At 35.2% G+C, this 17,303-nt stretch overlaps 2 protein-coding genes across 5 annotated transcripts; one reads left to right on the forward strand and one right to left on the reverse strand.

Annotated features, from left to right (window-relative positions):
- The first annotated feature begins 1,124 nt into the window (after positions 1-1,124).
- On the forward strand, positions 1,125-6,237 carry LOC104878465 (alkaline ceramidase). 3 transcript variants are annotated; one of them, XM_059739913.1, is made up of 3 exons: positions 1,125-1,377; positions 3,305-3,650; positions 5,298-6,237. In XM_059739913.1, the coding sequence occupies exons 2-3, from the start codon at positions 3,397-3,399 to the stop codon at positions 5,809-5,811; spliced, it is 768 nt and encodes a 255-aa protein (XP_059595896.1). In that variant the 5' UTR covers positions 1,125-1,377; positions 3,305-3,396; the 3' UTR covers positions 5,812-6,237. The 3 variants fall into 3 exon arrangements, with proteins under 3 accessions (XP_059595896.1, XP_059595897.1, XP_059595898.1); XM_059739914.1 differs by having other exon boundaries at positions 1,264-1,373; XM_059739915.1 differs by having other exon boundaries at positions 1,273-1,804.
- Positions 6,238-6,848: 611 nt separating this feature from the next.
- LOC100854082 (phosphatidate cytidylyltransferase 1) lies at positions 6,849-17,051 on the reverse strand. 2 transcript variants are annotated; one of them, XM_059739911.1, is made up of 12 exons: positions 16,741-17,051; positions 13,164-13,308; positions 12,421-12,674; positions 12,089-12,240; positions 11,526-11,667; positions 10,251-10,407; positions 9,561-9,608; positions 9,386-9,472; positions 8,504-8,632; positions 8,340-8,396; positions 7,339-7,422; positions 6,849-7,243 (listed from the first exon to the last, which is right to left on the reverse strand). In XM_059739911.1, the coding sequence occupies exons 2-12, from the start codon at positions 13,236-13,238 to the stop codon at positions 7,154-7,156; spliced, it is 1,275 nt and encodes a 424-aa protein (XP_059595894.1). In that variant the 5' UTR covers positions 13,239-13,308; positions 16,741-17,051; the 3' UTR covers positions 6,849-7,153. The 2 variants fall into 2 exon arrangements, with proteins under 2 accessions (XP_059595894.1, XP_059595895.1); XM_059739912.1 differs by having other exon boundaries at positions 13,164-13,304; positions 16,741-17,047.
- Between the last annotated feature and the right edge of the window lie 252 nt (positions 17,052-17,303).

Raw genomic sequence — 17,303 nt, forward strand, 5'->3', positions numbered from 1 at the left:
AAGTGACTTAATAATTTAATTTAAATAATTAAGTAAATTAAATATATTTAGTAAAATAATTTAATCATATGACTTAAAATAAAAATAATTAATTTATTATTAGACTTTTTTACTTTCATTATCCTAATTACCTCTATGATGATTTCATTTACTACTTCACAACCTTTACTATTATTCAACATTATCTACACTAATTATAATTTATGAGAATAAATATATCATTTTGATGATTTTAAATTAGTTTTAAGTTAATTTTATCAAACAACCTTGATACTTAAAGTAAAAATTAAATAATAAGTTTTAAGTAAAGGATTCTTCTTTAGCTAATAGGTACTGGTATTCTTATGATCAACATTTTCTTTTATGATTCATATTTCGAATTGGGTTCACCCTTATAGTAATAGGATGAATTGAGTTGTTGATATAAAAGCGTAAGAACTCAATGGGAACCACCCCCTCTTTGATCAAGTTTGTTTGATTTAAGAGGGAAGGTCCCGTTGAATTCTTAATAATCATAAGATTTTATTTGTATAAATACCATACAAAACAAATCTTTTTTTATGATGTTTAAAAAAACAAAACTTCATGTCATAATTTTACTTAAAGTCATCATAAGTTATTAAGTAATAAATATTAAGTTTTACCAAAGACTTCCTAACTTTGCTCAAATCGAGTTAGTGGTTAATTAAAACTCAACTCGAATCAAGGAGTTTTCTACCTTAGTTCAATTCAACATGAATTCTAATTGGAGGTATTTAATTTAACCTTGTTTTTCTAACTTTAAGTTTGACTTCACCGAATTCGATTAGCCTTGGATTCAAAATTGAATTAAGTAAAGCTAGGTTGGGTTAAACCATTCCACAATGTTTTTCTAAAATTTTCATATGTATTTATATCAAAATTTAACATACAATTGCAATTTGATTTTTTGCTTAAAAATGGGCCAAGTCCAAATTCCACCCCTAGAATGGGCTGAACCTGGAAACAAGTACTGATCTCTAAATGGGCTGAGCTAGAACTTGGCGTCCTGTCCTTTTCGGCCCAAAATCAGCCCATTATCCTCGAATGCAGATCTGGGCCCATTACTACCACCATTAATTCCAACCTCGTCTCGGATTCGCTTTGCACATGAACACCCTTCACGCAGGCACGCCCAATCCGATGCCGTTACGCTAAAGCTCCCAAAAGACTAAAACACCCCCCATATTCCATCCAACTCCCCACCCTCTTCATGGATAATATTGTATTTTTAAGAAAAGAAAAACAAAAAAAAAGAAAAACCTCGATTGTCGCAAAAAGAGGAGAACAGAGAGAGAGAGAGAGAGGAGATTGGGCGGAGCAAGGAAGCAGAGAATGAGACGTCCTTCACCGAGGCAGGTCCGTTCTCAAAACGCTGCGTTTTATGGTGTCCTCTATTCTAGGGTTTTGTTCCGTTTGCTTCTGTTTCCGGTTCGATTTGTCGTGTTTGAACGAGTAGAATCGTTTCGCTGTTTTGCTTTTCTGCTACGGTTCTTTCTTTCTTAATTGATTTTTCTGTTTTGTGACTAAATTTGATTTTTTATTTTTTATTATTTTTATTATTATTATTTTTGTAATATCTTTGTATTGGGTGAAATTGTATATTTTGTTGAAATTCCGAAATCAATTTCTTATCGGGAGGAATAATTAGGGTTAGTATCAAACGCTATGGAAAATAAAAGCAGAGTGTTTTGGAGAGTTGATGCTGAATTTTGCTTTTTTCTTATTTCGTAGATGATAATGTGGTTTAGCTTAGTTGAGAGACTTGCTAGCGCAAACGAATTGAGTGAGTGTTTGATTTTAATTGCAGAGGGTTTGGAATTGTATTGTGCTTGCTCGATTAATTTATTCTGACTGAAGTTTTGATCATATCTTTGTTTAAGTTTAGTAATTTGTCTGTGGTATGATCCAGATCATAGATCTAAGGTACTGGCATTTTCTGATAATCATGGTTTAGTGCCATTGTGCCTACAAAGGCTTTGAAATCTGAACAAGAAAATATTAACTCCATTGTTCTTCACAAGAGTGGCATTTGAATCATTACATTTGTTGGGTGATTCTAATCTATAATGTTAACTTGATTAGTAATATGACAAGCATGGAGAAAAAAGTTACAGTGGTGATGCTAAAGTTCTGAATGCAATCCTATTCTTACCATATGAGTACGTTTTTCTTGTAGTTGATTGAAGTTTTTTTTTTTTTTAATTAATTAATTAATTTATTTTTATTTTTTATTCATAGGCAAAGATTATATATATATATTAACGGTGCATAACTAAAGGGAGCACAAAAGTATACTCAATGTGTACAAAGGCCTCAAAAAGCCAATCAAAGCATAGGGGTATACAAAAAACAACTCCTTCGCCCTACTTTGAGCTTGGCCAATCGATGAAGTCTATCACGGACAAAGTTATCTCCTATGTATACTTTGACCCACTCCAAAAAATTATATATAAAAGATTGTTTGATTTCTTGATCACTTTTTCGCTTTTCATTGATATAATAAATAATTAGAAATTATAATAAGTCATTATGATATTTATGTGATTTTATGTATTTCTTGATCAATGTAAATAGAGCCCCAAATATCACCAAGTTGTTACTTTTGTGCATTCCTTTCCGTTTTTCAATCATAATCACTTGAATCTTAGACTTTGAGGGTTTTATCTTATAATGTTATGATGAGAAATATGAAGTTTACATGAAGAGCTTGTCTTCTTGCTCTGTATATCTCATGTTATATTTGAGGAGCCTAACATTTTAGCCAAAAACAAGGCCCTTGTCACAAGGCTAAAATATAAAAGGGAAGATCTTGTGTTTTTTTTATCAAAGAAGAAGGGAATATCATCTTCTTGCGAGATATTCTTGAAACATAACTTCAGTCATCAGACATCATGTTTAGTTTGTTGAAATGAAAGAGGAGAAAAAAAAATGTATAATTAATGTGAAATCAAACCTGTTAATTGGCAGTCATTTATGTTCAAGCATGTCGTGAACTGTAGGTGGATCACAATTGCATCTTCTCTTTGTGTGCGCCTGCATGCTGTATGTTGGTTTCTTTCTCTAATAGGAGTGTGAGGCTTAAGCTTCATGTCTTGTTACCCACTCAAGTACTTGTAGGTTATTGTGTCGTTAAGTGGCAGTGACTTCAGCTATCACGTTCTTTATTTGACCAACCAATGAAGATGGTGCAATTTGTTCCATTTGTTTCTTGTCTAGTGCATCTTTCCTTTCTTTCTTTTTCTCAAAATCTTGGATTGCTGAAGTGTGGGTTTATTTTCTACAGGCACATGGTTTGCAGGTTTTATGAACTTCGTGACATCTTAACTTAAGGGGTTTGGTCAAATATTTTTTACAAATCGCCAAACATATAGGAGAATGGCAGAGGGAATATCGAGCTTCTGGGGTCCTGTAACATCTACCAAAGAGTGGTGTGAGAAAAATTATGTCTACTCTTCTTATATTGCAGAGTTTTACAACACTGTATCAAATATCCCATGCATTCTTTTGGCACTGATTGGCCTCATAAGTGCCTTGAGACAACATTTCGAGAAGAGATTTAGTGTTCTTCACATATCTAATATGATACTTTCAATTGGAAGCATGGTATATCATGCCACATTGCAACATGTGTAAGTACCATTCTCAGACATGCTATCTTTTGCGGCATTCTGTTTCTATTGCCTCCTAGTTCTGTTGCATTTTGGGTCAGTTGGAAAATGATCTGAACTGTTACAGTGGAGCTTAGATATGCATCTTTATAAAACAAGCAATAGTTCATATCTTTAAATTGACATGCATGCATGATGTGCATTGGAGGTGTATTCAATTTAATGATGGGTTTTGCAAATATGAATTTCACAGAGTCGTTGAGGGGTCGTAAGAATAAGAATCTTTACATGGTTGTAATTTGATCCAAGATCTATCTGTGTGGGGCCTGACTTTGTTTCTAATTGTTGGGTTTTTAGTGCAACAGACTATTGTTTCATAAATCATGAGGAACTGACCACCTTGCGCCTGCAAAAGGAGTTGCCCACTTTGTATATACCTTAGGTGTCTCACTGATAACTATGAAACTGTCACCATTAGAATAAGTGAACAGGGGGTGGATTTGTTATACAATATAAACTAGCTATAGAAGCTCTATTGTGAGACTCCATTTGGCTCTCTTTAGGGTCATATCTGCCTTTCAATGTCGGCAAGTGCTTCTTAAGTTATTCTGCCATATTGTTAACTCTTCTTTATTATTTTATGTTGATTTTTTATTTCTGGGTTTTGGTTAGGTTAGTGTGTTTTACCTTGTATGAGTTTTCCATGAAGAAGTAATGAGCTGTGTTTGGGGTAGTGGTCGATTGTGGCAACTTGTTGAAAATAGTCATACTGCTGAGTTATAGATCAGGTTTTTTCTTTCCTGACAGACGAAAGGGGGAAAAAAAAGAGTCCAATCTACACCTCACTATTTTGATAAAATATCATGTAGATCGGGATCTTCAATCTTGTACTTGTTAAGATCAAACTTTATGTTGTATTGCATGTATGAAGCAGTAATTCAAAAACAAGCCTTCATGTTGTATTGCATGAGTGAAGTAACTCAAAAACATGTGTTTCTTATATCATTCTCTGAACAAACAGTTGGAAGTTCAAAGCCTAATGTTTATTCATATTTAATGGTTTTAAGGATGTTTTATTATTTGTTTATTTATTTAGCATTCGTTAGGATATAGTTATGTTACAAATATGAATCAAGATAGTTCAGCATTTTCATACTGCATTCATAATGATGATGCTCTTGCGTATGAGTGAAACTGGGTGTCAATGACTCGAATTAAAATTTATTACTGAGTGAAACGGACTAGCTTTAACAGAGCTGTTCAGTTTATGCCCCTTAAAAATGGTGTGGGGCATACATGCTCTACACACTCAATAGGAGTATGGGCCATAATGCGTTCGTAGCATGGGAGAAGTATGCTTGAGCTTTGGTGTAGATTATCTATATGGTCATTGGCTTGTGTGGCCATTGCATTCTATACGTTTGCATGTTCATGGACTTGCTTCATTATTGATGGTTTAGAAAAACCTTTGATCAAGGTGGGTGAGTGGGGCATAAAAGCTCCTGCCCCACATATGGGTAACATGGAAAATGCTTCTGCCTTTAAGTAATAGAAGTGGTGAATTTCTTGCGTCAAAGCCAACTCCATCCTGCGGAATTATCTTTTTTGTGGATTGTTGTTTATTGTTTAAATTTAGACCTGAAGATGATTTTTGGAACTTATTTCCAGGCAACAGCAAAGTGATGAAACTCCAATGGTATGGGAAATGCTCCTTTATCTCTACATCCTGTACTCCCCAGATTGGCATTATCGTAGCACAATGCCTACCTTCCTGTTCCTTTATGGTGCTGTTTTCGCTATAGTCCATTCACAGTTTCGGTTTCGCACTGGTTTCAAGGTGCATTATGTTATCCTCTGTCTCCTCTGCATCCCCCGTATGTACAAGTATTACATTCACACAAAGGATACATCTGCAAAGCGGCTTGCAAAGTGGTATGTGGTCACTCTTTTCCTTGGTAGTTTGTGCTGGTTATTTGACCGTCTTTTCTGCAAGGAGATATCAGGTTGGCCTGTCAACCCTCAAGGTCATGCCATGTGGCATGTCTTAATGGGTTTCAATTCCTACTTTGCCAACACGTTCTTGATGTTTTGCCGGGCTCAGCAACGAGACTGGGCCCCAAAGGTTGTCCATTTCATGGGTATTTTCCCGTATGTTAAGATTAACAAACCAAAAACCCAGTGAGCGATAATTTGGTGGAACCAATGGAGTTATAGCTTTTCTTTCTGCTGCTGGGAACACGTCTGAGGTTTTGGCAGGTGACAAAAGCAAGCAAATTCAAATCAATTTTCCCCCTTTTAGATGGATCTAAATGACGATTGGATATTGATGCATCTCATTGAAATTTTCCTTGCGAAAGCAGAACATGCTTGCACTGTGTACCATATTTATATGGCAGTATTTGATAGATGGCTTTGTTTCTGGATAGTTTGTTTTGCCTTTTTTATTTTATTTTTATTTTTATTTTTATTTTTTATTTTTACTTTCAAGTAGAAAGCTGTGTTGAATTTGTTATTGAACTCTGAGAGAGTATCATGAATTCTGATACCATCAGCTTTTAACTTTGTCCTCTTAAATAGGACAGATTCAAAGTTCCAAATTTCTTGTTTACACTTATTATCGGCCCTTTATTCTTGTGGGTTTGCTTCTGAACATCAAATAGGCATCAATTCTTTTTTCTTTTTTACTTGTTCTTTTTTCTTGATCTTAGGAGGCCCTCGTTTTGATTTCATCATAAGTTCCTATTTAGGTATCTCAATTGTTCTGTTTCTTTGGGTTGCTTTAATTTTGCACAGATTTTTGTTAATTTTTCCTATTTAATGTTTCAGATCGAGTCTAATGCATGGAAGCAAAAAAAGTTTCCAGTTACCATTATTGGTGACATGATAAAAGTCCCATATTCATTCTTTTGAGAGTGCACACGTGATGTTCGTTTTGGTTGCTGGAAAGAAATAGGCTGTGCATTTTGTTCGCAAATATCCAAATAACAGATTTTTCTCAGCAGCCAAGCAGGTTATTCAAATCTTTTAAACCTTTTTTAACATTGGGAAAAGAGAGCTTCATCGGAAAATAAATGAACGTTCCTCATCCGAAAATATATATTCCAACAGTGAAATCACATTAGCTGGATTATCATAATAAATCGAGTTCTAAAAAATCCACTTAAGTCTAACCATGCGCAAGGCAGAAGTAGGTAATCACCTGCACTCAAATAAGGATGATCACAACCCTAAAAACCTGTTATTTTCTCCAGAATTGGTCACAAAAATATCAAACAGTATGAAGAACAGAACAGAACCCAAGAACAGATCTGTCCCATGAATCACCATCTAAGTGAGAGATGGCTAAAAATTTTATGTATATTAAATGGCTAACAAGCACTGTACAGAGTGCGTGCACCAAAGAACAACACCTTCAGCAACATATTTGAATGGAATGACCGAAGAAATACAATACCATGTACAGAACTAAACTTTTTCTTTTTCTTTCGGGGATCAGCCACCATGTAACGAATATGCTGGAGGATTTAAGATTGTCTGAACTGCCTCTCCCGGAACATTTGCCCTAGCTTAACGTACAGATCTTGCTGCTCCTCAAAGGTAAGGTTCATCAATATCTACAAGTACGAGTCGTATTTTATTTATCCAAGTTAAAAGGGGAAACCACGAGATAGATACAGAAGCATGTAAGCAAAAGAGTGCAGGGTTTTACCTGTTCCAGAATCATCTCAACCGAGCAGCTTTGAGCCATAACAAATGACTGATGATAAGTGTATGCAAAAACCGCCATCACCATCTGCATTACCACACCATGTTATATTAAGTGCATATTAAATTATACTACCAATCAGACAAAAAACTTAGGATATAGATTCATTTAGTACATCATTAGAGAAATTGAACCGAACAAATACATGGATTTAATGATGCAATGTTCTTGATATGGACTAGGGTTTTAAGATTACGCCCTTACCCCTAATGAAGGCAGCAAAATGGTAGTGTACTGCATCATATATTTCCTCTTCATTTTGTGGTAAGGATTGATATAGACAACTGTCAAGCATGTGAATGACAAATAGATTTCAAAGGGTTCCAAACTCACTTCCTTTCGCTTTTTGTTGGGTTACTTCTTGGTTTTCTCATTACTTACAAGATGAAAAAAGGAAATTGAAAAGCTTTAAAAGCCAGTTAGGATTTTCTTGTTTTCAATTCAACAAATTTTGATTGAATATATTGATGTAGTTCACTCATGTTGTTACTACACTTTCACTATTTTGTGTTGATCTTTTTACACATGACTGTAAATTTATCTTAGATTTTTTAAACATGACATTGCAATTGCTACAAGATTCAAAAACTCAACTACTGTAATTGTTTCTGCCAACAGTAACATAAAATGAATATTAAATTCAGTTAGCACAGTAAATCATGTATTTTTAATTTATTTATAAATAAGAGTTTTAATAAATTTTATTAATGAAATAGCATGCAGAAAACTGCATTTGAAACACTTGTATCAGTAACTTCCTCGTTGTATGCCATTCCAAAAGTAGGGTTCAAACTCCTATCACCCAATTGCCAATGGTCGGTAAGTCACCCCAGTACTATTGTTTTACCCGTTTGGCATTATTCTTGGAAAAACACTGTCAACAATGTGTGTTTATATCCTAATGCAAGTACACCTAGATGAACACTACACACTTTGAAGCTTACCTGACAATCCATTCTATCAGTAATTCCACCGTGTCCAGGAATACTATCGCCAAAGTCCTGTAACAAATCGGAAAAAGAAATAAAAAACCAACAGTGTCAACAACAGTGAAGCTTTCCATGCATATCAGCATCACTTAACTAAGTCAACAATAACCAGAGTGAACCTTGATCTTAAAAGCTCTTTTAAAGCCACTTGCAAAAAATCCTCCAAAAGGTGCTATTATTGATGCAAACAAACCGACACATAAAGCATGCCACTGAACTGGTAAAATGGAGACCTCCTTCCAAGGAAACTGCACAAGAGAATGAGAAGAGAGAGGGAGAGAGTTACTGATCTTTTTTTTGAGATTGAAAATTTAAATCTCATGCTTTAATCAGAGGAATAGCTTTACAATACACTGAAACAGGGGGTGATGAATCAGGTTGTCAAACCCGACATTCTTGGATTAGGCATGTTAAGTGTCAAGGAAATGCATCAAATACTTAGTTTGAAAAGTCTTAGAACATAGAAAACCAAATAACACCAAAATAAGACGGTATCTTAAAAAGTTAAAACTAATAGTTAAAAGGGAAACGTAAATATATTTTGCACATAAAACTGTAAGAGATTGAAAGATTCCAAGACAACTGCTGTTCTCTTGAGGCAACGATCATAGAATGTGTCTTATTCATCAAAATTTTTCCATAATTTTGAAGACTCATCATGAGTCAACATCAACAACTAATCTTTCGTACACAAATTTTGGAATTAAGATCAACAAGAAAAAATAAAGTTTAATATATTAACAGTTACAGTGTAACTAAGAAACCAACAAAAACTTTCAACAAAGTGAGCATACTTTTAATGTAACAGCAGACATATTATGAGGTTTGCTCATGTGATTTTACTAACTTCAAGTAAACACTTGAGTTTGTTACCATGAATCAGAAACATAATCAATCTTTCAAGTCAAGCATGGACGATTCAGTTATTGCAAAGGAGACATGATGGATGAGCAAAACATTTGGTGCATATAATTCCAGATCAAATTGAACTGCTTACTCACCCATCTAGGAACCCATCCTGATAAATCGAAATACTCTGGCTTAAACAACGGACCAGGATCACAATGAAGCCAACCAGTTGATAAATCCTGCATGAATTGTATCACAAAAATTAAGCATATCTGAAGATGGACAAATATGCTTCTTCAAGGAGTAATATTCATCTGAAATACTTACCTTCCTTGGACATGTTAGCCACTGAAAACGACCCATGATATTTGCAAGCTGCATGAACAAGTTGGTATTGTACAAGGGTTTAGAATGATGTGCTTGCATAGCAACCAAATATGAAACAAACAAAAAGACCTACCAGAGCACATCCCTATTTCCAAATATATGTGCACTCAAGAAACATGCTGAAGATATTACCCAAAACATGCAACATGAGCATTTATAGTGTAGACTAGTGCTTCAGAAGGGGCCTAGTCAAATTGAGGCATTAATGGAAACACCTCTGAGGTGCATTTACATGGAGAGAGAAAAGCTCACAAGATCCATTCCTCATGAAATAGGACATGAAGAAAGGTGTATGTTTCTAAATGTGAAAAATCTACTGCATAGATATGTGAATGAAGCACACCTGAAGGGCAAAAGAAAGATCCTTTGTATATGATTTAAGTCAAAGACTCCAAGGAATAACCGAGTAGTAAGTTGCTAGTCTAATGAAAACAGTTTTTACTTGGGGGAACCTGAAGTAAATCTACATGTGGTGATCCTGGCTTTGGGCTATAATAAAAATGTCACAACCACCAGCAACACTAGTTTTCACGTTCCTCCAGCCAAAAAATGCTTCCCCACATTATTCAGAAGTAAAAATGTGCAAGACAATATATGTGTTCATTGTCACCAAAGAAAAGGAGAGACTACCACAAATGCAGAGATGATAGTTGCAATAGATGCCCCAATGAAACCTTCCCAAGTTTTTTTTGGAGATAACTTAATCAAAGGTGTTCTTCCAAAGAAGAAACCAAAGATATAAGCAGCAATATCATTGATAACAATAAGTGATGCTGGAAGAAGAAACCTGCATTGATACTAAACTATGTCAGGAAAATAAACAAATAAAGAATTCCAAAGACTTGACAATCCAATCACTCAAGAATCAAGTAAAGGGCAAAGTCCTTCTGAAGTGAGAAAAAAAAAAAGGACAAAAAAGAATCCAACCAGTAATAGAAATCTTAAATTATATATATGCTCATACTATAGTAACAAATTCAAGCACAGTTTCTCTATTCCCTCAAACACAGCCCATAAAATTTTTGAACTTTTTGAACTTTGTTTTTAATTTAAAGCTTCAAACTTTTGTAGCTTGATAAATGGAGTGGTTATTGGGGTCTGACCTCTTCCTCTCCATTATTATCATCTCAGAGAATGGAAATTTTAGTAAGAGGAAAGAGACCACACAAGCAAGATGAAGAGATTTCCTTTAAGAGTGAAAGCAGAAAATAAAAATGTCAAAAGAAATGCAAAAGAGCAACTGCAAAAACAGAACTCTCTCATATCTCAAGGAGGCACTTGTATCCCAAAAGAAGTTTACTGACTATAAGTCCTCTTCTTTGCAAAGAAGTCCACCTCTAAATTTTCTTCCCATGATAATCAGGGTGGGAGAGTGTTCATGGTTCTAGAGATGGCGAAAGCCTTCAAAGATATTTCAAAGACACTCGAAAGATCCCACAACTCTCCTTTACCTTCCCTAAATCATTCCGTCAGACTAAGCACTCTCTTTTTGGATTAGATTTATAAATGCACAAGACATTGTACTGTAAAAACTAATTTAAGAAATAGCACCCTGGCCCACACCCTCCAACATTGTAAGACCCCCTGTCCTTCCTGGAAAACCAGACAGGCAAGTTTGAGAGAAATAGTAGCGTCAGAATAAGGAAGATATAACTGAATTAATATCATATAAAAGTATATTAAAGTTCAGATGGTACAGTGCCCTTATCTTGTAAATTGAAGTGAACAAATACAGGGATCTAAAAATCAGATGCAATGGGAAGATGACAGAAAAGTAATACATCAGGGCAGGGGGTTAAGGGTCAGAAGCAGATAATGGCATACATGGTTGACAGGTTCAAGTTTCAAGTTAATTAACAGGATCACAAAAGCATTTTTTAAATCTAAATCTCTAAGTTGTTTTACCAGAAAATTCCTTCAAAAATGTTGGCCACGGTGAAGGCAGACTGGGTAAACACCACAATTAGAATCATGTGTGTCCATGCATACTGGCCAAATTGATACTTGTACATCTTCTTCTTTAACGTAAGAATAAACCACATAAAACCTGAGCCCATCACACAAAGAGTAATAATTTCAGCAGCAATAAATTATTAAAAAAATAAAAGACAAAGGAAAATATAAACGGAAATCAAAATAAAGCAACAAAATTGCAAGACCAGAGAAAAAATGATAAAGCAATTGGACAAAAGAATCAGACAGCAGCAATAAATTATTAAGAAAAAAAAAGGCAAAGGAAAACAAAAACGGAAATCAAAATAAAGCAACAAAATTGCACGATCTGAGAAAAAATGATAAAGCAAATGGACAAAAGAACAGAGAACCATGCATGTGTGGAGCACTGATCACTTTTTACATGGACATCATCTAATTTGACACCTAGTTATAACAAAAGAGTGCTAAATATCAAAATTCCTAAAGGAATTAGATGAAAGGACAAAATAAGAAAACTAACAGATATAACCAACCTGCAATGTACAAGAAATAACAAGTAACCATATGATACTTGATAAGGTTGCCCACAAGCTTATATAAGAATTTGTCAGGAGTTACTGTATTGACCAGCCGTTGACTGAGAATGCGGCCATATACAAATAGCATTGCTGTGAAGAAAAAGTGCCTGAGTAAAAAAATCTGAGAATAAGTAAATATCAAATGTAATATAAAGCATCCAAAGTAACTTGGTCAATTTTACAAAATAAACATTAGCTTCAAATAATCAGTAGCAGAACACTCAGGAGAGCTTTCCATGAAACAACAACATTCCATCAATCTATGGATAGTAAACTGGTACACTTACCAATTTAATAGCCTGAAACCTGGGAGATGACTGTCTTCATGAGTTTTCCTGAGTAGACAGAACAGCTCTCTTGCCATAAAGATTTGGATGACAACCACCATGGCCCAAATGTAGAGATGACCCATGTAGATGATTAATGCAAATCCCCCAATCATCCAGACTGTTGAGCGTGCTCGGATCCACATAGACCTGTATTTGTTCCGATCATCAGCAAGAAGATGGTTTCCATTTGCTTTACTAGCCTCTGGAGGAACCTGATAGCCAACCAAAACCAGGATAAAGACAAGAGGACAGAAAAGAAAAGAAAAGAAAAGGATTCAACATTGAAGCATAGTACACCTTAACAGAACCCAGATCACAACCCAAGACTGTATATATTCACTTCTAATGGCTAATCAATAATGGTTTCAGAAGAGGGATGTAATCAATAATGGTTTTCCAATAGGGATGAAACTTTTTCCAATTCGTTCTCGTTCGAGATACAGCAGCATCATTGATCCCTCTCCCCCTCCTCCCATAAATAATAATGAAAAAAAAGGAAGGCAATTAGGGGAAAACTAAGAATCAACAACAAAATATATTTCAATTTTTAACAATCATGACTCTCAGCAAGTTTCATAAGGTTACCTATTTTTTTAGAACTATACATATTTATAAACAAGCAATTCAAATCAGATAGTTAACATTTTGCAATATGAGAAAATGACTACAATTGACAATATAATAAAATTTAAGTAACCGACCTCATTTGAGCGTTTACGCTGCCGAACACGTGCAGCAGGTGTTGGCAGGGCGCTGGTAGTGTTGTCCTTTTGCATGGCTCTTATGTATAGTTTCTACTCAATTAAGGAAACATACATTACAAGCATGTGCAAAAGAAATTGCTGCCTGAGACATCCAAACATGGTACAATAGTCAGGGAAGACAAATGCTAGCTATAATTTTTAAAATAAAATCAACTAAAAATAGTGGGGCATTAACAACAGGAAACCACAAAGATTAACTGAGTCAAACTCATATTTTGCAGGAGCCTAATAAAATTGATGAAATGAAAACTAGAACAGGAACAAGGGGACAAATAATGTCACACAGGCATATTCACACAGTAAATTTTCAGCATAAAAGTGTGGCAAGAGCTTCAATTAAGAAAGTGATGGTGTCAAAGAAATCACATTTTTGTTCAGAGAACTAAAGGCCTCTTATTACAAACCGAGAATAAGCCTAGATAATGCTTAACATAATCTCTACTATCCAGATTGATGGATGAATCATGGTGACCTTTACAACATTGTATGATCAGTAAACAATACCTAATGGGAGAAATGAATGACATATTGCTTATAAACCTCGACCACAAAGGATGGAGAAATTTAACAAAGAAGAGAAAAGGTTCCTAAGCTCGTCATGTTCATTCATAAGCCTATATTTGGAGGAGATTGATCTAAGAATTCCATTTATTCAATTCATCTTGTTTGTGACATTCTGAGGAGGCATTTAAAAAGGGTTTTTTTTTTCTTTTTTGGCCCATGTCTTTTTTGATACTTGGATTCAAAACCTAGAACCTCCCCATTCCCACCACAACTCCTTACCACCTAATCAGGCCTCAGGTGCATCCTTTTATCCAATTTACATAGCTTGGACATTTTAAGGATGCATTTAGAAACCCTGGAGGGGCCTTTAAAATCCTTTGTTCTGTAGGTCTTTTTTGGTCTTTTTCTACTACATGGAATTGAAATTATAAACTTCCCACCCTCACTCCTAACTCCTTACCACCAACCCAGGCCTCGGGAATGCTATCCTCCCATATGAGGATTTCAAAAAATAAAAAAATAAAAAACATGAGGGCGTTTTATTTTCAAACCCTCTTAACTGAGTATACAACAAATGACACAACATTCCTGCAGCCACCAGCCCACCATCACCACCATTGCCATGTTAATCTCACCATTTCTGCGCTTGCCGGCACTATTTCCATAACGACAACATTATGCTACCCACTATCACCATTGTCATGACACTGCCACCATGTCATCACTGCCCCCCAACCATTGGCATTGTAATCATTATTACCAATATCACAACCATCATTAACCTCACAGTCACCACTACCACTACTATATCACCCACAAATTCATTGAAAATTGAATAATGGAATTCTCAAATGAAAGGAGAATAACCAGATTTCAGGATGGAATTAAGGCATTCCATATGGCAATTAAAGAAATTAATTTGGACGAAGGAAAAAATGAAAAACAGTATTTTTTTTCACTTCAAGAATATAGTCAAAAGAGAAAGAAAACAGAGGAAACCCCATAAGGACTCACCAGTGGACCACTGGGTATTACTGTAGGGGCCATATCATAGATAGGGGAAAATGCCCTTAAACCACATGCCAATGGGGTGCCATCGATAAATGGTGGTTCTTAGGAGGTGTCATGTGATGGAGGACTACTTTTAGTGAGTATAGATGAATCCACCGACATCACACCTCCATGGATTTAGAAAAATCCAAAATTGGTTTCAGTGTTATTTAGAGTTCTTTATTACAAATGACTTATTTCTCTGCACTGTGGTGCTATCAATTTTATTCCACAATAAAGCTTCTCTGTTCCTATTGTTTTAACCTAAACCCTACTTCCCAAGCCCTGTTCCTATCTTTCCCTAACCATCCTATAAAGCATAAACCCTAAACTTCCTTAAAATAAAAAGTCCAGCAGCCTCTGCATTCATAGCCCAAAGATTTAGTAACTTTAAACCCTAGGCTGGAGAAACTCAGGCATAAGAAACTCTTTTTTTTGTGTGATGACAAATTTTGGGCCAGTACGTCTTTTAACAACCGAACAGTAAGTAATCCTCCACAAGATAAGAACTCCAAACACTTCATATTTGTCCAAATGGTGGAGGAAACAACCCAGTATGCTGTGGGAGCTAACGATACAAAGAAGGTCAAACTATCAACAGTAGTGGTGTAAAACAATTCATAGCTATACCATTAGGCTTATAAGAGGTAATAAATGGATTCTTTTCCATTATGCATCCCATTAAAGGCTTGCACCTTTGAATTAAAGAATTAATTCCAGAATCTGATTCAAATCGAAGGGTGGAGTACAATCAAAGACAGCCCAACAGAGAATTTTACTGCTGTGATGACATAGCCGAATATTTATATTCTTGTCAATACAACCATTATGGATAGCATCTAATGCAGAAAAAAGGTAGATTACATGTTTTGATCATTGACAGAGCAGAGCAGAGGAACCTAAAATGTTGCATCACAGAAGCTGATTGAGAAACATGGTCCCATGAGTATGCACATCCATGTCCCAACCATATAGTAAGAATGGATGACACATGATACATATATTCTATATAGCATTAAATATTGCCTGTGAAAATTGGCCATATTTCTTGGGAGACCAGCCCTATTCTGTCACAGGGAAAACCATCAGGATTAGGATAATACTTCTACTCTTTGCATAATATATGACAGAAGATATAACCAATGGAAAAAATCCCAACTTCCATGCCTTTAAACAGGGAGAGGCCATCAGAGTCCTTACTCGTTACTAGATTATGTTCACCTTGGTGGGTATTTGAATCAGAGTGAAGGAAAAAAAGGTGGTTGCCCAGTTAACAAAATAAAATCTCAGTTCATTTTTCAGATTTTCTGCTTCAAGACTTGCCAAACAGAGTAAGAGACCTCCTCCAATGGGCAACACAAAACATAAAATCAATCTGTTCCAGGGATAATTTAACCTAATTTACTAGCCAGTTCCAAAGAGATAATAAACTGCGCCCAACTACAAAAAAGCCTCATCGATTGCAGAAGAGACTAATCCCCAAAGTTTCAACCCTCATGGAACCCCCATTCTATTCACTCCAGACTACAATAGCTTGGTCCATGTGCTATTGAATCAATATCACAAACACCTACCTGTATAAAGATTTTCTCAGGCGACTCCCATGGTCTACTACCATTAAGACCACTAAGTTTGCTTCCAGTATACATATTTGAAGTTCTAAATCCATCCCAGAACTCATAATTTCAGTTTTCCCAACATCCAATAACTGTTTCCAAAGATTAAAGCATTCCCAAGTGTGTATTCTCATTTGCTCCACAGAATAAACCAAATATAAAACAGAAAATAAACCACACAAACACAACCCCAGAAGCAACAATCAACAAACACACATGAAAGAAACAAGCAAACACAAACCCACATGAATACATTCCAAAACAAATCTCAAAACAACTGAAAAAAGAAAAAGGCCAAAAAAGAAAAAAGAAAAAAGAAAAAAAGAGCAGACGTGGGCTCTTACAGTGAATCTGAACCAGATGAGACCCTGTTTTTCTCGGAAAATCTCAACCCAGAGAGCTCTTGGAGTGTGAGAGAAACCCCGCAAAAAGAGGCGGCAGAGATAAAGAAGAGAATATGGGATTTAAGCCTTGAGGAAGCAAAGCAAAGTATTGGGTGGAAATCCTGAAATGGGAATCGCATAACATGAAAAAAAATTTTGATTTCTGTTATACTTATTCTCGATAAACATGGGAATGCTATACCCACTGCTCTTCAACTGACACCTTTCATTTCCTCTTTCACTCCATCTTTTCCCCATTCACTCCTGAAATTTAATTATCTGAAAATAAAAATTATTATATTAATCATATAATAATTATTTTTTCTTAGTAAAATTAATAATTACGGTAACAAATTATAGAAAGAGTAGTTGAGGAAGGGAAAAATAAATTACTTGTGCAATTATTATTATTATTATTGTTGGTGAGGTAGCAAATAATATTTTACTATAAATCTAAGAAAATATCTTATATTTTTCTAATTGATATTATTGTGAGGAAATTCTCTTTCTTTGTCTTTAGGCCC

Source organism: Vitis vinifera, chromosome 10, assembly GCF_030704535.1.
Source record: "Vitis vinifera cultivar Pinot Noir 40024 chromosome 10, ASM3070453v1".
NCBI classification, from domain to species: domain Eukaryota; kingdom Viridiplantae; phylum Streptophyta; class Magnoliopsida; order Vitales; family Vitaceae; genus Vitis; species Vitis vinifera.

Coding starts and splice junctions, on each gene's coding strand:
- LOC104878465 (XM_059739913.1), top strand. CDS start 3,397: ATGGCAGAGGGAATATCGAGCTTCTGGGGTCCTGTAACATCTACCAAA. Junction 3,651..5,297: donor CATGCCACATTGCAACATGT/GTAAGTACCATT, acceptor ACTTATTTCCAG/GCAACAGCAAAGTGATGAAA.
- LOC100854082 (XM_059739911.1), bottom strand. CDS start 13,238: ATGCAAAAGGACAACACTACCAGCGCCCTGCCAACACCTGCTGCACGT. Junction 11,668..12,088: donor TTATTTCTTGTACATTGCAG/GTTGGTTATATC, acceptor TGATGGGCTCAG/GTTTTATGTGGTTTATTCTT. Junction 7,244..7,338: donor TTGAGATGATTCTGGAACAG/GTAAAACCCTGC, acceptor TCGTACTTGTAG/ATATTGATGAACCTTACCTT.